This window comes from Mesoplodon densirostris, chromosome 7, assembly GCF_025265405.1.
Source record: "Mesoplodon densirostris isolate mMesDen1 chromosome 7, mMesDen1 primary haplotype, whole genome shotgun sequence".
Taxonomy (NCBI): Eukaryota; Metazoa; Chordata; class Mammalia; order Artiodactyla; family Ziphiidae; genus Mesoplodon; species Mesoplodon densirostris.
In genome coordinates, this window is record NC_082667.1 from 9,107,510 (window position 1) to 9,130,023 (window position 22,514).

Sequence of the window (22,514 nt, forward strand, 5' to 3'; positions counted from 1 at the left end):
TTTTATTTTTTTGTGTGTGGTACGCGGGCCTCTCTCTGTTGTGGCCTCTCCCGTTGCGGAGCACAGGCTCTGGATGCGCAGGCTCAGCGGCCATGGCTCACGGGCCCAGCCGCTCCGCGGCATGTGGGATCCTCCCAAACCGGGGCACAAACCCGCGTCCCCTGCATTGGCAGGCGGACTCTCAACCGCTGCGCCACGAGGGAAGCCCAAACAGTCTTACATATTTTAAAGAAGAGGAAAAAAATATGTCTTTTATTTTTACTCAGCTATTTACCATTTTCAATGCTCTTCATTCTTTCCTGAAGGTCTAAGTTTCTATCTGGTATCAATTCCCTTCAATCTGAAGAACTTCTTTTTTCTGTTTCTTGTAGTACAGGTCTTCTAGTGATAGATTCTCTTAGTTTTCTTTTATCTAAAAATGTCTTTATTTTGTCTTCATTCTTGCAAGGTATTTTTGCTGAACAGAGATCCTGGTTGACTTTTTTCCCCGTTTGGCACTTTAAAAGATGTTATTTCACTGTCTTCTGGCATCTGTGGTTAGTGGTAAGAAGTAAGCTCTAATTATAATTGTCATTCCTTTATATGGGTCAGTTTTCTCCTTATCTTTCGTTTCAGCAATTTGACTAAGATATACTGGGAAGGAAAGGATTAACTTGGCAGTTCTGGAATGCTCAAACCCTGAACATGCCAAAGAAAGGTCTGTCTTCAGGACTGGCCTTTTCCTGGCTCCTGGGAGATGAACTCTGAGCCCTTGGCATATTCTGGCTGATAAGTGTTTTTGCATACCTGGGGCCTTGGGCCATGCTGTACCAGCATGACCACTTAAGTCTACCTGAACAATATGATTTATGGCAAACACCTGTCCTTGCTCTAGGTGGCTGGGGTCTGAGTAGCTGAGGTAAGTCATGGGGATACTGCGTGCCACCCTGAACACCCAGGACTGGGTGAGCTTCCCTAGTTGGCAGCACTTTGCACATGTTGTCACGTGTCCTTGATAGGAGAATTAAGGACAGCTCTGTGTGACTCTACTGGACACCTGGAGCTTGCACCTGGTTCCTCCTGGACTTTATCCCATGTGTCTTTCCCCTTTGTCAATTCTAATGTGTCCTTTTGCTGTATACAGTGAGTACAACAGCTTCTGAATCCTGTGAGTCCTTCTAGCAAATCATTGAGCCTGACAGTGGTCTTGGGAACCTCTGACACATATACCAAGGTATGGTTTTCTTCATCCTTATCCTAGTAGGTGTTTGCTAAGCTTCTTTAATCAGTAAATATGTTTTTCATAAAATTTGAAGGTTTTTTTTCTGCCATTTTATCTTCAAATATGTTCTTCTCCAGCCTCTCACTTTCTTCGTTTCTGGGATTCCAACTATACATGTTAGCTCTTATAACATTGTCCCAAAAGTCCCTGACGCTTGGTAATATTTTTTTCTTTCTATTCTTCAGGTTGGGTGGTTTTCTGTTCATCTATCATCGAGTTCACTGACTCTTCTATCATCTCTGTTTTACTGTTAAGGCTACTCAGTGAATTTTAATTTTAGCTGCTGTATTATAGAATTCCACTTTGCTCTTTTTTGTTTCTATTTCTCAGTTGAGGTTTCCTTTGTTTTCATTCAGTGCAAGAATATTTTCCCTTACTTCAACTGATCAGTTATAGTAGCTGCCTTAAAACCTGTTTGTCAATTCTAACATATGAAGTTAGTTTCTGTTGGTTGTCTTTTTTCTTCAGACTAAGTTATATTTTCCTGGTTTTTAAAATGTTGTGTAGTTATAGATAATATCTTGGACATTATGAAAATTATGCTGTATAGCCTCTGGACTCTGTTATATTCCTCTGGAGAGTACCGATATTTCTGTTTTAGTATGCAATTAAATTTGGCTTAGACCCAAACTGCAAACTCTCTGGGCAATCAATACCTCAAATCTTAGTTCAGTTCTTTTATCTTTGTGGTTCAGGGATTAAACAGAAGCTTAGATAGAGAGCTTATACTCAGAATTTTAGGCTGTCACTCTCTAGATCTCTCCTTTCTAGGATTCCTCCTCCCCTCACTTTTCAGTGGTTGAACAGCTGTGGCTGACCTGAATTCTGTCCTCTGATAAGTTTTCTATTAAGTTTTAAACCAAGCTGCCAGGTGCCAACTTCAGCCTTCCTCTGGCTAAAAGCAGTAAAAATGGAAAATTAATTTCATGCTATCTCTTTCTGAAAGTGTCAGCCCTTTTTCAGAATCTGTCTGCTTTTGCTCATTTTCCAGTGTTTCCAGGGCTCCCTCGCTGCCCCCACAATTTTGTCCAGAGACATAGTTACATGCAGAAAGATCAGGTCCAGTGAAAGCCTACTTGGCCATATTGCAAGAAAAGTCATCGTGATCTTGTTTTTAAAAATTTACTTCAGAATCACTGTGTGTAGGTATACAGATTCACTTTTAATGATACCAAAGTAGGTATTATTCTGAAAACCTTGTTTTCTAACTTGTTTTTTTCTACTTTAAGCATTCATCATGTAATAAAAACTCTGCTATATTCAATAATATAGTTTTTATTAATTAATTATGAACATTTTCACATAACAGAAGAAACTTCAACTTTGACAGCAAATTGACAGTAACTAGAAAAATAATGCACACACCCAGAAGCGAGACTGATAAGCAGTGGCACAACGACTCTAGAGAAGTATGTGCATATGTGTAAAAACAGGCAAGTACAAGGATGTTAACTTCAGCACTGTCTATAATAGTAAAAAAATGGAAAATAATCCAAATCATAATTAAAAGAGAAATAACATAGTAATAAAATTGATTACTACACAGCTGTTAAATAGAATTATACACATTTCAACATGAAGAGTTAAAAAAAAACCTAATGTTGAATGAAACAAGTTGCATAACAAAAATAGTATTAGTAAAGCTTTAAAAATACAAAACAATACCACACATGCACCAATTTAAAATGTAGTGGAAGGATGTTATCAGCTCCACTGATGGTAGTTACCCTCTGGGCAAGGGGAAGGAGTGGGTCAGGTGGTAATCAAAGGGTCCTTTAGTTTGGAAGCAAATATGATCACTAATTAACAATTAATAGAGTTAATTCTAATATATAGAAATACAAGTGTATGTCTTTTTGTACTTTTCTATATTTTTCAATTTCTTAAAAAAAAAAAGGGGGCTTCCCTGGTGGCGCAGTGGTTGAGAGTCCACTTGCCGATGCAGGGGACACAGGTTCGTGCCCCGATCTGGGAGAATCCCACATGCCACGGAGCGGCTGGGCCCGTGAGCCATGGCCGCTGAGGCTGCGCGTCCGGAGCCTGTGCTCCGCAACGGGAGAGGCCACAATAGTGAGAGGCCCACGTACCGCAAAAAAAAAAAAAAAAAAAAAGAAACACCAACCTATAACAATTTCAATGGCTATATAGTATTCGACTGCACAGATATATTAAAAGATACTCAAACAATCTCTAATTGTTAAGATACTGAGATATATGCCACTATCATAAACAGCCCTACAAAGAACATCTTTGTAGTTGTTTTTGCACATAAATGCTTTTTTTTTTTAAACTTAGAATTCATACCTAGAAACAAAATTGCTAGGTCATTTCTAGTTCTTTGTTATATACTGTCATATATACCATAGAACAGCAAAAGAAAAATAAAATACCATTAATTTTTTCATTGTTTCTTTTGCCTCTTTTCCCCAACAACTTTAGGCAGGACATAATTACAGAACTGGTTTTACTTTAGAAAGGAAGACTACTCAGATATACTACTTAGAACTAGACCCTCATATATTTTGCTATAGTTTATATTTTAAAAGAAGACAATTTTAAATGAAGACAATTTTAAAAGGTTTTCAATTCTGAAACCTTAAAGAAGACCTTTTAGCTTCTTGGTCTAATTATACTAGTCTTCTTTAATTATCATCTAAAAATATCTACTAATCACAGAATTTGGTCAGTGACAAATATCCTAAACTTCCATACTCCTTTTAACCTCTCACACAAGATTAAATAACTCAGTTGAGATTTACTGATAATTACTACACAGTACTTTATTTATTACAACACTGTGAAGCAGGGCAAAATAACTACGAGAATATTAACAAAGGAAGATGCCAAACCAATCTGGCCAGTTGTCTAAGGTCACACTAAAGCAGGTATTTGCCAGAATTAGACTCTGGATTGTTGCCTTACTTCTATATGCCTCATCACTCACAAGAATTACCTTTAAGAATTTTGACAACTAATGAAGAAAGCTAGAATATACCAGAGTCAGAGAATCATATTATTGAAATGATATCGATGAACACCTACTTCAATGTCCTCACTTTACAACGGAGGCCCCAAAAGGTGATGTAATGTAACTGTTTAAAGTCACAATTCTAGACACTGTAAAGCAACAATAATTCAACTCTCTTTAATCCAAGTTCAACAATCTTCAATTACTAGAGTATAACAGCTATCCTTAACTGCCATTTCAAATTTTTGAGTTTATAAAAAAGCCTCGATGTTTTCACTGATAATTATTAACAATTCATTCACTAACAAATAATTATCCAGTACCTACTATATGCCAGGTCCTGTACTTGATGCTAAATGAATATTCACTATATTCTAGGCTCTGCATTACCTGTATTTTCACATGTAACCCTCTCACTATTATAAAGTAAGCACCATTAATATCTCTATTTTTAAGGATTAAAATTTAGTAAGATTAAATAATCTGCCCATGGTCTTCAGCAAGGAAATGTCTTTATAAAAAGTAAACAGTGCCTTTCTGCTGCACGCACTAAGGGCAGCAACCGTGGCTCTGCAGCAGCCCATGACTATGGGCTTCAAGGTGACCCAGCACGTGAGCAAGGAAGGTGACGCACAGATACCAGCAGGGCACCTTACCAAGCAAAGCAAGTTAGTGAGGGACAAGCTCTGAGAGGCATGGGGCTTCACTCCTTGCAAGGAGTGCCCCTGCAGGAGGAGCTGACCAGTGTTCTGGATACTGTGAGGAGAGGAAAGTGGCTGCTAAGGACTGAGCCCCCCTCCTTACTCTGCATAATTAAACCTTTACAGAAAAAAAAAAAAAGTAAATGGTATAATCTCACTTATAAATTTATCCTAATGAAAATATTTTTTGTTTTAAATATTATAACTCTGCATATGATTTCATTTGAAAGAAGGGATCTATTGTTTAAAAAGTTTGGAAGGGCTTCCCTGGTGGCACAGTGGTTGAGAGTCCGCCTGCCGATGCAGGGGACACGGGTTCGTGCCCCGGTCCGGGAGGATCCTGCGTGCCGCGGAGCGGCTGGGCCCGTGAGCCATGGCCACTGAGCCTGCGCGTCCGGAGCCTGTGCTCCGCAGCGAGAGGGGCCACAGCAGTGAGAGGCCCGCGTACCGCAAAAAAAAAAAAGTTTGGAAAACCACAGAGTCCTACATAGCACCTAACACTGACCATACAGTAAGTGCAGAACTTGGTATCAGATTAGAGGTTGCGGGTCACTTTTGGAGGGTTTTATATATCCTTTTTTCATTATACTTTCTAAGACACCAGAACAGAGAGCATTTGAAATAATTTAACTGAAGGCCAACCTCTAGCAAAGTAATCACTCAAATAAACAGAAGACAAGGGGAAGGGCTTCTAGTACCATACATTGGGTTTTGGCCTAAAGCACGATAAACAAGGTCCAAAGTAGAAGAATGCATGAGTTCTCTTAAGTATTACTCACAAAGCTGTACTACAATACTGGTTACCTACTTTCAGAGCATAAAATCTCTGCGGTGTAAGATCAAATTAATTAAAAGTTTCATTTACTATCTTCCCAGCAGGGATTCCTTTATCTTTGATTGCTAAATAGATTTTCCAAGCCCCATAGCAAAAAACCCAAGTGCCAAGCAGTGCTACTATTATGGAGATTTAAAAATAAGCTTTGTAAATAAATAAGAGCCTAGGATATTCTTAAAAGCAGCAATCTCCCCTAGGGGCAACGTACAAGAAAAGGAGAACCTTGAAAAAACTGGACCATAAAATTCTTTCTTTAGGAGAATATTAATTTTAACAGGTTGTCTATTGCTTTGGAAAATATTTGTACAAGAAAAACAAATCAAGCAACCATTAAAAAAATCTACGTTTTCCCGTTTTACTGTATATTTTTATTCTAGCTATAATTTTGGTGATATAAATCAGAGACTAAAAAAATAGCACTCTAAATAATCAATCATAGCAGAATTAACCACATGCAGTATTTCTAATGTAAACAGTTACCTGAGAATTCTGTCTGAAGTCTTGCTAGGACATCCTTGTTTACCAGTCCAGTCTTGCTAAGGCTGGAAGTGATATCTACCCTAGTAGCTTCTTTGGTAATAGAGGGCTTCTTGGAAATCCCGAGATCAGATCCAGTCTTGACATCTTTGTGTTCTAGGACATCATAGGATCTCTCTGGCCAAGATTCTGGAGCAAATGTTAAAGTCTGCTTGAGTACTCCTTCGGGAGATTCTACTTTATCCTGTACAGAAGCTGACTTCTCAACCTTCCTTTCACTCAGTTCTTTCAGTGCTTTGATTGTGAGCTGTTCCTGGTCTAAGTCAAGAGATGCTACTGGAGTACCTTGGGTAGGGAAAACACCCAGAAGCTCACTCCCATCTGTTTCTTTGCTTTGTTCACTGTATTTGCCTTCTATGTTTTTAATTTCAGAACCACCTGACTCACTTTCATGTAAAACATCTACAGGAAGAGCTGTTTTAAAGTCCTTAGTTTTCTCTGATGTTGCTTCGAAGGTATTTCCTTCACCTTTACCTACTATTCCTTTCTCTCTGGTTTCTGTAAAGGCTGCTATCAGGTCCTCTGGGGAAGAATCATCTATATCTTTAACACTTTTTTCACGCAATGACTCCAAATAGGAAGAGGTTGTCACATTTCGTGAGAATTCTGTCTTACCATTAAAAACCTTTGGAGATGCTTCTGAAGGAAGTTTGGGGTTCTCAGCTGCAACAAGCTTTTCAGGAGCAACTGCACTCATACTACCTGACTGCTTCACATCTTCTGACATGACATTCGCATTAGGTACTTGTGAACATGCTGCCTCACCAGCTGGACTCCTTCCAAGAATATCAGGCTGAACTTGTCGTGGCCCAGAGTCACTGATGGACCCGTCAAAGTTTCCAGATGTTTTATCTTCCCTATTACAATTAAGAATCTCTTTGACTGCTCTTTCATCTGTTTTTACAACAGCACTTGGGATGGAAACAGGTTTTTCAGCCTGAATTTTGTTGCTCTCAAATGAAGTATCTGCTGTGATGTCCTCTATCACCGTGTCATCAGACTCACCAGAACTATCAGCCTCTGTCACTTCTCCCAACACAGAGGTCTGCCAGTTCATTTCACCTTTCAGGTGGCCATCAGGTAAAACCACTTTCACTGTGGCCACTCCAGAACCAAGAGAGACACATTTCTCAAGTGGAGATCCGGGTAACTCTGTAAGTGTGTCATCTCTTTTTTGCACACTGCCTCGCACACCTTTGATATTGATTTCCTGTGTGGAGGTGAGACAGTCTGGCATAGCATTTTCCTGTGGGAGAGATGTTTCTGCCCAATCACCTGTTGATTTAGGGATAGTAGTGCTCCCATTGATAGAACATACAGGAATTTTCTGATGAGTGTTACTTTTAAGATTTACAACTGGAATTTCTGAAATATATTCACCCATGTCAGGTCCTGTAGCTTTTGTGATGTAGTCAGATTTATCACTCTGCTGTTTTACTTGGGGAACCAAATCCCAAGTCAATATTTCATTAGTAAAGTTATGCATATCATTTACACATCTAGATACCTCCTCCAATGCTGCAGTTGTGTGTGAAAACTGCCTAGTGAGCAACGCAGAGGCTGGGGAACGCCCTGTTTCTTTATTTCTCAGTGGAAATACTTTGTCATTAGACTCAGAAATGTCTGCAGGTGATTCTCTATCAGTGTGCACTGCCCAGCTACCAAAATCATTTATGTTTTCCTTATATGCGTCTTTAAATTCTCTGTCAAATGCTGCTTTGTCAATAATTACTTCAAATGGTGATTCAGGGGAATCCTTTTCCATAATACCAACTCCTGAAACTTCAGAGGGGGACAAGGAATATGTACAAATACCTTCTGCTTTATACTGCTCGGTGGGTGGCTTCTGGGCTGTTAGCAAAGTGAATTTGTCATCTGCATCCAAGGCAGTTCTATCGTCCCTACTTGGTACCTCATTTGGGTTCTTGGTCTCTTGATCTTTATTTATCTGCTGTTGCATTTGACCAACTTCCTTTGAGAGAAAAGCAGGATGATCTGGGAAACTGTCTGGAATGGAAGGATGGTTACAGTGAACTCCTTCTGAAACAGAAACTGGGGAGTCTGCTATGTCTTTACTGGTCCCCTGAGGCTTTTCCATCTTTTTCACATCTAGAAGAGCCAAGCAGTCTTTTCTTTCTTTGGTTAAAACAGGCTGGCTGCCTAACACTTTACTTTTTTCTCCATGTGGTACTGTAAGGTCAGTGCTATATATTTCAGAAGGTGAACAAAAGAAGGAAGTCATAGTTTCTGAAGGTGGCTCATCAGAGCAAAGAGAGCTCAATCCCTCTATGGTCAGAATTTGAAAGAAAAAAAATTGTTTACCAGGTACAATTACACATTAGCTAGTCAGGCCAAGCAGCATGCTTTTTATTTTGAAATTCGTATATATACACACAGGATGTACATATACACACACATAAATTTATAACAAAACAATGATCAACAGCTATCCTATAAGACATGCATAAAAATGTCAGCAGTGAAACAAAAAAGGCTTATCATGCTACAAATTGCAAAAGACAAAAAATTTTCACGACAAAATACTTTTCAATTTACTTTTTCCCTTTAATGGTAAAGCATAAAGAAGGGTATAATAAGATGGATAATCTGGGGAAGTGTTTTTCCTTTGGTATTTGATATAGCTATTCAACAGAAACAATGTAATCCATATAAAACAAACAACTTGATATTATGGAGTACTGATATGCTCTCATCTGTAGGGGGAACAATTCAGGACACACACCTTCTATAAAACCACTGTTAAGAGTCTGACAGTCTGAAAAGGAAAAAAAGAAGTGACCAGAGTTCCCCTCCCACCCCCAGAGATAGAGCGGACCCTTCCTAAGTCTAAAAATCAGACTAGAAGTAGTCTATTCCATCCATAGGGAAGATGGGCCCCAGGAACAGATGGCCTCAATGTCTTAAACTAAAGGGCACTGAAAAGGTCTTAAACTAAAGGGCACTGAAAAGGCTGGTCTGTTCCAAAATCTCTTGCACCACCTTGCCAATTCAAACAAAACTGAACTGTGTAAATTGGTTTCCTTTATTAAGAAGAGTAAACTTCAGAAATCCTTTTAAAAACAGAAAATATCCCCCTAAAAGAAATACGTTAATTAAGTCTTAACAGTTTTTAATATCACAGTAGCCACTGATTTACCACACTGTTTTCCAACTAACCAATCTAGGAAGCTTTTACTGGGGAAAAGATCAAAACAACTGTCCCAAGGGCAGGCACTATCTTTCTTACACACTATTGTATCTCTGGAGTTGGAACAAAGTAGGTCTTAAATAAATAGTTCCAAATGAATGAATCAAACATTCAGCTTGGTCAGATGAGACCTAAGTAGGCTCAGGACAGCAATGCCTTCCTTGAGTGTGAATGAGTAATTAGGAAGATGTGAAAGAGAAAAAGCTTAGGGATTACTTTTACTCAGCTTATGTTCTTTTTCAGTGAGAAGCTGAATTAACCAGACAAAAGCAAAATTATGATTTATTCAAAACCATTTTATAAAGATGAAAAGAAATATCTTATTGCAAGAAATAAAATTCCACTATAATAAAAATGTTTCCAAATGCCAGATAAAGTTCCCCTATTTTAACACATCACTGGAATCTGATGTAATAGGATCTCTGACTTTTAGAACAGTGTAACTGTAATCATCGGGGGTGGGGCGGGGGCAGGGAAAGTCTTTGTAAATTGAGGAAAAATAAAGTTTGGTGGTACAAACTGTACCAGTGAGACAGAAGTAAGCTGTAATTCATATTTAGTTCTAATGCAGTAAAAACATGGCTTGCATCTCTCACTGTATAGTATGGATACTCAGCAAGATTGGATTAAGGATAAATGAAGCTCACCACTGTAGATTAAAATGTTTTAAAAAACCTGAAATTTAAAGAACTATGGCCTACGTTTAAATCAGAAATATTCCACAGGGCTTCCCTGGTGGCACGGGGGTTAAGAATCTGCCTGCCAATGCAGGGGACATGGGTTCGAGCCCTGGTCCAGGAAGGTCCCACATGCCGCGGAGCAACTAAGCCCGTGCACCACAACTACTGAAGCCATGTGCCACAACTACTGAAGCCCGCGCACCTAGAGCCCATGCTCCACAAGAAGAAGCGACCGCAATGAGACGTCTGCGCACCACAACAAAGAGTAGCCCCCGCTCAAGGCAACTAGAGAAAGCCCGTGCACAGCAACGAAGACCCAACGTAGCCAAAAATAAATAAATATATTTTTAAAAAAAGAAAAAAGAAAAGAAATATTCCACAATCTGAGCTATGTATTATTACTGAATTTACTGCTGACTGTTCCTACCAGGAAACATTCAATGGACTAAATCTGGAATAAGGTAAAACTGGGACCGCCCCCCTCCCTTCAAACAGGAATGGAGGACTTCCCTGGTGGCGCAATGGTTAAGAATCTGCCTGCCAGTGCAGGGGACATGGGTTCGAGCCCTGGTCTGGGAAGATCCCACATGCCACGGAGCAACTAAGCCCGTGTGTCACACTGCTGAGCCTGTGCTCTAGAGCCCGCGAGCCACAATTACTGAGCCTGCGTGCCACAGTACTGAAGCCTGCACGCCTAGAGCCCATGCTCCGCAACAAGAGAAGCCACCACAATGAGAAGCCTGTGGACCACAACTAACAGTAGCCCCAGCTCACTGCAACTAGAGAAAGCCTGCGCGTAGCAACAAAGACCCAACGCAGCCAAAATTAAATAACTTAAAAAACAAACAAACAGGAATGGAATCTTAAGGTGAACAAAACTGACTCCACCTCAGAGGGAAGGCTCAGCTTATATGTTTTATAGAGACTGAGATTTCAGAAGATTTAGACCTGTCATTTTACAGAAACAAGTGGACAAAATGAATTAGTAATAATTCATTAGTAATTACTGAGTGCCATTATCACGTGCCTAACACTGTTTTAGAAACTAGATTAAAAGCAGTGAACAACACAGAAAAAATCCTTGCCTTTGTGGAGTTTATAATACAGAGTGGGAGACAGAAAATAAGCAAAATCAATAAGTAAAATGATGATGATGTGGAGGTGGACTGGATGAAATGAAAAAGAAAGCAACCTACATTGAATGCTAATGAAAGAATGCACACAGTACTACAAACAAAAAAAGCACGGTAGGGCGGTTCCCTGGCGGTCCAGTGGTTAGGAATTGGTGCTTTCACTGCCGTGGGCCCTGGTCAGGCAACTAAGATCCTGCAAGCCACACAGTGAGGACAAAAAAAAAAAAAGCATGGTAGAAATGTTTTGCTTTGTCAGGACACAAACTTTTCAGTTTTCTAAGCCTTGTTTCTTTTCTAACTTCCTTGAACTCTTTTTTTTTAAGATTTTTTTTGATGTGGACCATTTAAAAAATCTTTATTGAATTTGCTACAATATTGCTTCTGTTTCATGTTTTGGTTTTTTGGCTGAGAGCTATGTGGGATCTCAGCTCCCCGACAAGGGAATGAATCCGCACCCCCTGCATTGAAAGGTGAAGTCTTAACCAATGGACCGCCAGGGAAGTCCCTCCTTGAACTCTTAATACTCCAAAAATTTCGGGTTAGGTATATAATAATCTGAGGTAAAGCTAGAAGATTAGGTTAGCAATCGTATTCTCAGAATAACAACAAGTTCTGTACTGAATGCCATGACTGCTTGACAGACTTCAAGCATTTTACTGAAGATCTGTCAATATGATGTAACTATTATATATACAAAAGAACTTTAATCATGTTCCCTAACAATAATTTTGTGACTTAATACTTGGAGTGGATAGTGTTTTCAGGGCACAGGTTTAGGGGGTAAACAGAGTATGATGTTGCATTCATTCCTCAGTGATCATGAGATGCAGATATTAGCTCTCATGACTGTCAATCAAGGTTTCCCACATGTAGCAAAATAAGTTAGCATCCTCATCTTTGTTTTAATTTTAATAATTATCTTGTTTAGAATTTCAGCAAATGGAAAGAAGTTTATTTGGCTAGTTGAAACCCTCACAAAGTTGAACAGAGCTGACTTGTACCAAGACAATGAAAAAACTGGTCTGGAAGTAAAGAACTTATAATGGCATGAAAACATTAAATAAAACAAAGACCAGAATCTAATAAGCCTTTAGAAACTAAGCTCCCATAAGTAAAGATTCTTCTAATTAGTCAGTATGACACAATAGTCATTAGTGTTGTCAAAGTCTGTACCTGGCAAAACAGCAGAAAACTCCAGGGAGTTTGAAGGGTGTTAGTTTTTAAAAATACTATACGCTGGAAAACTGCCTGATGGAATAACTCTGGATTATCTTACATCTCAGAAAATGTCCACTACCTTTCCTTTTTCAAAAGATCCAGCCCTTCACATGCACTACTAGATATTTTCAACATTACTCAAAACACATGTCTGTCAAAAATCTCATTATATTTTCTAGATTAGTTATTTGCTATAATGCAATTTAATGTGCACATTCATTTTCAAAAAGTCTAGTTACTCAAAAATATAGCATTATTCTAGTTATTAACAAGCAAGAGTTACACATCTAATAGACTTGTCAAAAAGGGAATCAATACATGGTAAGAGGTGAAAAATGTCATAACCCCGCAATGATCACGAGAATGTTCCCAAATGTATTTCAGTACTGAGCTCCTTGCTTACTCAATTTCTTCTTAAACTCTAAATATTCAGAAGTCTCCATTTAAGTATATTATTTTAAATAAGACTAGGAATTTAAGTTGGCAGTCATATTCTAAATTTCTAGACCACTCCCAAACCAAAAATTCCTATTAAAAGATGCAAACTCCGGTCTTCTCTGGTGGCGCAGTGGTTAAGAATCCGCCTGCCAATGAAGGGGACATGGGTTCGAGCGCTGGTCCGGGAAGATCCCACATGCCGCCGAGCAACTAAGCCCGTGTGCCACAACTACTGAGCCTGTGCTCTAGGGCCTGCGAGCCACAACTACTGAGCCTGCATGCCACAACTACTGAAGCCCGCATACATAGAGCCCATGCTCCGCAACAAGAGAAACCACTGCAACGAGAAGCCCACGCACCACAACAAAGAGCACCCCCCGCAACTAGAGAGAGCCCACGCGCAGCAACGAAGACGCAACACAGCCAAAAAATAAAACACCAAACAAACCAAAAAGATGCAAAATCCTTTCATCACACTTACTAATCGTGTGGCCTTAATCTCAGTTCCTTAATCTCATCTGAAAATTGAAAATTGGGATACTAAAGCACCTAACTTGAGAACTGCTGTGAGGATTAAATGAGTTAATACATGTGAAGTGCTTAGAACAGGATCTGGCACTTAATAAATCTTCCATAAATGTCCCCAAACACCATATTGTCAAAAAAGTATCTCCTGACATAGAGACTCCAGACCATATGCCTTTTTGTTTGGGGAGAGAAAAAAGGCATAGTGCCAAATCACAACCACCTTCATGTGGTATATAATAAAGAAAATCCTCATTTAGAGTTTTAGACACTTTCCCTCCAACCAGCCATAAATAAAAGGAAGTAATTTTTTTTTTTTTGCGATACACGGGCCTCTCACTGTTGTGGCCTCTCCCGCTGTGGAGCACAGGCTCCAGACGCGCAGGCTCAGCGGCCATGGCTCACGGGCCCAGCCGCTCCGCGGCACGTGGGATCTTCCTGGCCCAGGGAACGAACCTGTGTCCCCTGCATCGGCAAGCAGACTCTCAACCACTGCGCCACCAGGGAAGCCCTAAAGGGAAGTAATTTAAAGAGCTTTTATCTACTTCAAAATTTTGGGTGATGCAACTTCTGAATCATCTAATACAAACAAAATGCTTATGACATTCCAAGAATTGTGCAAAGTACTATGTGGATAAAGACATTTAATACAACCCAACATATAAAAAATTCTAAGTCAATGCTGAAAGATAAAAGAACTTTTCCTTAACAAAATGTTTCAGCAAATGATCTTTACCATCATCGAAGTATATTTTAGTTCAACGTACAACTAGCTGAACAATTTAACAACCTAGTAAAAACACAGCCCTTGGCACCATCTTTAGTCCTTTTCAAACTTTAGAACAACTACTAGTACTTCATGGGCTCTGTCTCTCTGACTTACTGACTCAGAATTTCCTGAGTAGGATGGAGCTTAAGGATCTGCATTACAAGTTTGCCAGTAATGAACCGTTTGGGAACCACAGCTTTACAGCGTTTTATTAGTTTTCAAGGGGTAGAAAAGCCGAGCAGTACTGCAGAACTTTAGCCCTGTAAAAATTCCACAGGCGTAGAAATTGGCACTCTTCACTCTCACTCACCACAGATTCTTTGTCCAGGAACACAACTTACAGGTTAGTAGGGCATGGGGCAGGGGTGATCCTTTTGTGGCTGCTTTAAATACTTCCATATACTAATTTTAAAGTACATATACTAATTTTAAACTTGAGGGAATTCCCTGGCAGTCCAGTGGTTAAGACTTGGCGCTTTCACTGCCGTGGGCCTGGGTTCCATCCCTGGTCGGAGAACTAAAATCCCACAAGTGGCGAGTGGCGTGGCAAAAAACAAACAAACAAAACAAAACAAACAAAAAACACCCTTCTCTTTACTTTGTTTCTTAGTCCCCAAACTGTCTTTTAGGAAAAGGTTTAGTACTTTTTTATTTAAGTGTTTTATAACTTAATAATGAAAACACAATGTGATCTAGAAACAAGTAAGCAATAATGAATGTTATATGAGACTTCTTCCTTAAAAGAGTGAATAACTTAGAATTATGCTATACTGGAGTTACCATTTGGTTACTACCCCGCCTCAGGAAATTCATTACTTTTAACTCAAAGGATACCTGTAACAAGGAAAAAGCATACACATCAGTGAAGAAAGGGTGCCAGCCTATAGTAAACCACTAAGTTACTTTTTCACATACATACTATGCATAGTCATACAAGGGAGGCTTGAAATATTCAGGTATAGGTTTTTCTACACTTGAATTTTCTCATGTTCACAAAACAAGAGGGAAAGACAAATTATCGTGCAAAACAGTATAAGCAACTTTCAGCCAAAGCATCAAAATAGGAAGTTAGCCAGCAGACACTTTGCAGCCAAGCTAGATCCTAAACAAAAAGTCTCTTTTGTACAAAGAAAAATGTTTTGCTTTTGTTTAAAAAAAGGCTGTAACTGGCATATTTTTTCTCCTCAACGCTTGCCCCAAAGTTCAGTGCTTAACTTCCTATTCCAGATGCCTACTGCATTACTCAAACTGAACGCAAATATTCATTACTGCAAATGTACTTCCAATTCTACATGGGTAGATCCTCTCTAATCTTATTTTCACCCACTTTTCTTCCAATGTTTTCTAATGAAAATTGTAGTATTTTCCAGCCTCCACTTTTTATCAAAGATTTCAAAAGTAGAAACCAAATTTCAGTTTGATTTTGTGTCTGATGGAGTACATCCCCCAGATGATACTAAATTACATCACTAATAGCAATAATATGGTTAAAATAGTAATTTCTGCCTCTTCTGCTCTCATGATTTTAACATTAACCTCAAAATGACATCTCTAAAAATACCTGTAAACCCTAAAATACAACTAATATATCATCTTTACTGTAGGTAGTGGTCATGCGCATGGACGGTGGAGTCCTAGGTGTGTCACTTACTGCGTGACCTTGAGCAAGTTATTTCACCATTTTAAACCCCAGTTTCCTCAATTAGTAAAAGAGGCAGTACCTTTCCTCCATAAAATTGGCTGTGAGGATTAAATGAGATGATTCACATAAAGTACTGAGCACAGTAAAAGCTCGGAAAAAAAAAAATTGGCCACATACCACAACTATACCTCTGTTAATATTCTTATTTAACAGTACAGGAAAACATCATTAAAATTTACTCCCCTATTTTGAGATGCTTGGGGATTAAGCTGAAATTAAACTCTGCTTGATGAGAAAAAAGGACTCAATAAGCAAAAGACTGCAAAGCACCTACTCAGGAGTACAACTTATTTAAGAAGGAACTGATTATTCCATTGATATTCTCATCACAAATCTATTTGTTAGTTTTCAAAAAGCTTAATTTACTAGCTTAAGTAGCTGTATACTTCAAGGTAGTACAATTTAATAAAGATTACATAATTTCCTTTTGAAAGATTTAACTGCCCTTTCTTCTCAGTCCAAATTAATGACAACTGTGGGAATTCCCTGGCAGTCCAGTAGTTAGGACTCAGCACTTTCACTGCAGTGGGCCTGGGTTCGATCCCTGGTTGGGGAATTTAAGATTCCACAAGCCGCAAGGCGTGGCCAAAAAAAAAAAAAAAAAAGGCAACTTTTAATACATGCATCTCCTTAAAGTTCAATAATGATAAGTATATATTTCAGGATTAAAAATGTCATTCTTAAATATGAAAATGTCTTATTTAATTACTGCTACATAATTACTGCTACATATTACTTGATATGGTTTAGATATATAAAAGTAAGGCACAATCCTTCAAGGCTAAATGGCTAAGGGATATGGAAGCCAGAGACAGATTAGCTGGGTTACTGCCAATGATGGACTCAAGGTACCTGCTGGTGACAGTCACTCTGAAAGGCCTGCGGTTGGGTGGAACTGGTCCTAGCTATTCTCTCCAGGGGTTTTAATCCAGTTAACCAAGTACACCAACAACTTCCTTTCCCTTAGTTTTATTAAGGCAGACTAGAAGCTACTAGACTTGGCTACCCTAGAACACACCTAATCACTTGCCAAGGAGTGCCCTCAAAAAACTGAATAGGCTGATCTCTAGACCTGCCAATGAAGTAGAGCATCAACTGGGTTGCTTTTCCATTATGTTTTTTTGCAGGAGAAAATGTTAGTAATAGAGGCTACACTGGAACACCTTCAGGGATATGACATTTTTAAATGCTTCTTTACAATACAATACCCTTTTAACAATAACACTATGCTGAATCTGCACTGGTCAAAATAACTATAAGAAAAAGGAAGAATGACAAATCTATTTTCTTTAACAAACTCTCATACTCACTGAAACTGAAGCCTACTTAAACATTTTTAATTACAAAAATCCTCTTTATTTACCTCCATTTTACCTGAGTGTATATGTAATTTCTCCTAACAGGGATTAAAGTAATTTTTAAAACTATGACACTTATCTTTCTCAACATTCTATACATTAGGTATGTTGTGCTTAGGTTGTATTGTTACACTATTTAGGATATTAATTATTCCCTTTCTGTATGAAAAAAGTGACTATGAAGAATGCATTTTAGAAGATCTGAAATACAACAGAGAAAATACAATTTTTTGTTCTATTTACACTATTTTTACTGATTTATCTTCCAGAGTAGAATAAATGTAATACCTATTTGCCTAAATTATTGAATTTCTCATGAGGAAAAAAAAGAACCCTTAGAAATATAAATATGGTTGGGTTCCAGATGTCAAGGATCAATTTGTATGTCTGAGTTACTTTCTAACATTCACAAAATATCTTTCAATGTAAACAATTTTTTTTAATTTCAAAGGTCATGATTTGACCCAGAAGATATCCAAATTCACACAATGAGGCACATTATAAAAATGTTGGGGGCCTCCCTGGTGGCGCAAGTGGTTGAGAGTCCGTCTGCCGATGCAGGGGATACGGGTTCGTGCCCCGGTCTGGGAGGATCCCATATGCCGCGGAGCGGCTGGGCCCGTGGGCCATGGCCGCTGAGCCTGCGCGTCCGGAGCCTGCGCGTCCGGAGCCTGTGCTCCGCAACGGGGGAGGCCACAACAGTGAGAGGCCCGCATACCGCAAAAAAAAAAAAAAAAAAAAAAAAAAAAATGTTGGGGACTCTGAATGTTATCAGTCTGAATTAAAAGCAACAAATTATCTATCATGTTTCCTAAGAAGCAGAAACTCTGAGAAACATTTACTATGTTCATTTTATCCCATTATTATTATTATTATTATTATTATTATTTTTTGGCTGTGTTGGGTCTTCGTTTCTGTGTGTGGGCTTTCTCTAGTTGTGGCGAACGGGGGCCACTCTTCATCGCGGTACGCGGGCCTCTCACTGTCGCGGCCTCTCTTGCTGTGGAGCGCAGGCTCAGTAGTTGTGGCTCACGGGCCTAGTTGCTCCGTGGCATGTGGGATCCTCCCAGACCAGGGCTCGAACCCGTGTCCCCTGCACTGGCAGGCAGATTCTCAACCACTGTGCCACCAGGGAAGCCCCCATTATGTTTTTATTCCTATAAGGTCAAAGTCTTCCTAACAAACCAGCACCCAGACTTCGCATTCCAGCTAGGACAATAAACTCTTTGCACAAGGCTTCTTAGACCTATCTAGTGAGTTTAATTACCCTTTTTCAAATAATGCTTTTCCGTTGACCTATACTCGAGGAGGAGCACAACATCACAAATGAAACAGCACTTTATTATTAGCGCAAATCAAAGCACACTCTCTCTTCCAGGTTCTTGGCAGTGCTTCCCCTATAAACATACAGTTAACAACTCTGATTCCCTTCCTCACTGGTTGACATTAAAACAAACAACCCCCCCAAAACACCACAACTTAATCTCTAGGAAAACAAGCCCTGCTTGCCAAAAATTCAACCGACACGTTCAATGTTCCTAGGCAATTTGGAATTGGCCTACCTCTTGGGACGAATCTCAGATAAGTTCACACTAAAGTATTCTAGCTAGGACACTGTTACTAGTTCAGTGGAAGCACACTTTGAAAGTTTTTCCAAATCTACTACCTATCAAACCAGTTACATAACCACAAATCTATAGGTCAAATGCATTCTGGAGGTGGTGTGTTTTCTGACCCACAATTCTATCTACTCCAAGTTCTGTGGGCAAGTTTTTAATTTTTAAGAAATACTCAAAACTACACCTAAAGCTTATGCTATGTTAAAGGGTCCACCTAGCCTCATTCTATTTTATTAAGCTTTACGAGAAATCCATTAGAAACTGCTAAATAGAAAGCACTGGCTTGGATTTGGTTTTTATTTTAGGGGATTTGGGGGCAAAAGAAAACCTGTGCCTCGTATCCCCAGTTACAGCCTCTTTCTCAACATTTTTCTTTTATTAATGCACACACAAAAAATGACAGACTTGCCTTGTGAGGTCGAAAATAGAGATACAGGCTGAGAGGAAGAAACAAAGGAATCTGAAAGAAAATATACAGCGTGAGAATTTGACAACCTCACACAGGAATTTGAACTTTAACTTTCCTTTTTTTTTTTTTTTTGGCCAAGCATCTTAATTTCACTGGGTTTAAGCAAGATGAGAAAACCCACATCTATACTTCCAATTACTGTTTTCACTCACCTGGCAGCAAAACCTTATTTCATTTTCAAGATGCATTTCTAAAAGTTAATCAATTCAATTTTTTGGTCAAATATTCTCACCTGCAAAGGAAGAAAAGAGGAACCCCTAGCATTTTTAAACAAGTATAACCTCAAGAAAGATAATGCTCACCTGCAACTTCATGTGGGAAAGGAAAAACAGGGATCTGAGTACTAACTGATTTTGCTTGTAACCATTTTCAACTTCATTTTGAGGAGTCAGTCACGAATATGAGCACTAAACATTATAGTTGGCAAATATGTAAAATTGACCCTGAATACTTTTTTTTTTTTTTTTTTTTTTTTTGCGGTACGCGGGCCTCTCACTGTTGTGGCCTCTCCCGTCGCGGAGCACAGGCTCCCGACACGCAGGCTCAGCGGCCATGGCTCAAGGGCCCAGCTGCTCCGCGGCATGTGGGATCCTCCCGGACCGGGGCACGAACCCGCGTCCCCCGCATCGGCAGGCGGACTCTCAACCACTGCGCCACCAGGGAAGCCTGACACTGAATACTTTTAATGATTAAATACTTTTAATCACTATTAATCCACTGGGAAAACAGCACCAACATGAGAAATCTTCCATCTCTAAAATTATACTTCTCTAAATTTGGCAACATATATCAAAAATTTAAATGCATAGACTTTCTCCGCCACCTCCTGCACATATTCTTTGACTTGGCAGATATATTTGCATACATGTACAAAGACATGTATATAAGGATATTCATAAGAGCACTGGTTATAAATACTAGGAATAATCTAAATGACCATCAATAGACGTCTACTTAGTTACATCCAAATAATGGAATACTTGCTGCTATGAAAAAGAATGAGGTACAGCTATATATGTTGATATATTAAATTAAAAACCAAAGTGCTGAAGTGCATACAGTGTGCCTCCATTTGTTAACTGGCAACAAAAGGGACTTTGAGGTCTGGGGCAGGAGGGAGATTTGCTTTTCACTACAACCTTTGGCCTTAAAAGAAAAATCATGAAACAGAATATAAATTGCCATTGGTAAAAATGGAAAAAAAATTAATAAAAACAGCATGTGAAAAACAAAACCCTCCAAAAGTGCCCCTAAATATACTGATCTTTACTTAACGCCTTTTTTCTTGTAATTATAAAAATGTTTTCACAAATATTAGAGATACACTTAAATTGAGGAGATTGCTTTAAAGGACTGGGCCATCAGTATATCTGTAAGTACTAATCTAAATACAACACAGGGAATATAGCCTATATTTTATAGTAACTATAAATGGAGTATAACCCGTAAAAATTGTGAATCACTGCATTGTGCATCTGTAATGTACATAATATTGAACATCAACTATACTTCAGTTAAAAAAAAGCAAACTATTGGGGCTTCCCTGGTGGCGCAGTGGTTGAGAGTCCGCCTGCCGATGCAGGGGACACGGGTTTGTGCCCCGGTCCAGGAAGATCCCACATGCCGCAGAGCGGCTGGGCCCGTGAGCCATGGCCGCTGAGCCTGCGCTCCACAACGGGAGAGGCCACAACAGTGAGAGGCCCGTGTACCGCAAAAAAAAAAAAAGAAAACTATTTAGTCAACAGACATGGAGCATGTTAACACCAAGGCAGAATTTAGTGGACAAGAGGCAGTAATTCAGTAACTCTAGACCAGAATTTAAAAATTCACTACTTTTTAATTATCTTAAAATGAAGCATCACATTTACTCCTACAAATGAAAAACAATTCACCTTTCCTTGTTAAAGCAAGCATTTCTATCTATTTCTTTAATGTTTCCAGATGGGTTCATTTCTTTTCTTTTAAATTTATTTATTTATTTATGGCTGCATTGGGTCTTCGCTGCTGTGCGAGGGCTTTCTCTAGTTGCAGCGAGAGGGGGCTACTCTATTGTGGTGCGCAGGCTTCTCACTGCAGTGGCTTCTCTTGTTGAAGAGCACAGGCTCTAGGCACTCGGGCTTCAGTAGTTGTGGCACGTGGGCTCTAGAGCACAGGCTCCGTAGCTGTGGCGCATGGGGCTTAGTTGCTCCTTGCTCCGCAGCATGTGGCAATCTTCCCGGACCAGAGTTTGAACCCGTCTCCCCTGCATTGGTAGGCAGATTCTTAACCACTGCGCCACCAGGAAGGCCCCCAGATGGGTTCACTTCTGTATGCAATTATCTGCAACATTAAATCTCTGCCAACTGAACAAATCTGAAAATCCAAATGCTAAATAAGCCTGATGACAAAAAAGATCCTATGAACTTTTCATCTCCACCTGACACCCCTCCTAATGGAAAATTTCAACATACAAAGTTTTATGCAATAGCATCTATTTTGATACAGAACACAGATAACCAGTAGTAGTTTGCAACAATATTGCATGAGGTCTTCTAACTTACAAAACCATGTTGTACTCATATGCCATATTTATGCTACAGGCAACTGAACCCAAAAAAGGCAACCTTAATGCTCAAATACTATTAATTAAATCAAACATTATCTTCAAGTAGCTAGGTCTAGGCACTGTATTAGCACAGAGATGATGGTTGTGCACAAGCAACTGAAAAAGACAAACCAGCAAAACTGTATGCATTGTGGGAATGCAGCAGAGGCAGAAGAGACGTTCGTCAGGTGAACGAGACAGGGGAAGGCATTCTAGGGAGAAGGAACAACTAATCAGATTCCAAATGGCTTTAAATGTCATGTAATGAAATTTGGATATTATGTATAATGAGGCATCACTGAAGGTAAGGGATTCACAGTATCACATGTATTTTAAAGAGAACTCTAGCAGCAGGGTAGAGTATGGACTTAAATGAAAAGCTACTACATAATCTTGGCAAGACATGAGGGCTTAACTAAGGCAATGAGGATGGGAATAAGGGGATAGATACGACAGGACAGAATGGCCTGGACTTGGTCATTGGATGTTGGAGACTGGAGAAGCAAAAA

The 22,514-nt window shown here is 39.3% G+C and overlaps 1 protein-coding gene across 2 annotated transcripts in view; it reads right to left on the reverse strand.

Moving 5' to 3' along the window:
- The window catches only part of RTN3 (reticulon 3), a 62,015-nt gene that overhangs the window by 27,404 nt on the left and 12,097 nt on the right, over positions 1-22,514 (reverse strand). Inside the window, exons 2-3 of one of the 2 annotated variants that reach the window (XM_060105579.1) lie at positions 19,362-19,412; positions 6,246-8,588 (exon numbers count right to left, since the gene is read on the reverse strand). The exons of the other annotated variant lie outside the window; for it this stretch is intronic. Coding sequence (XP_059961562.1) covers positions 6,246-8,588; positions 19,362-19,412 — 2,394 coding nt within the window. The remainder of the gene's footprint in view (positions 1-6,245; positions 8,589-19,361; positions 19,413-22,514) is intronic. 2 annotated transcript variants of the gene reach the window in all.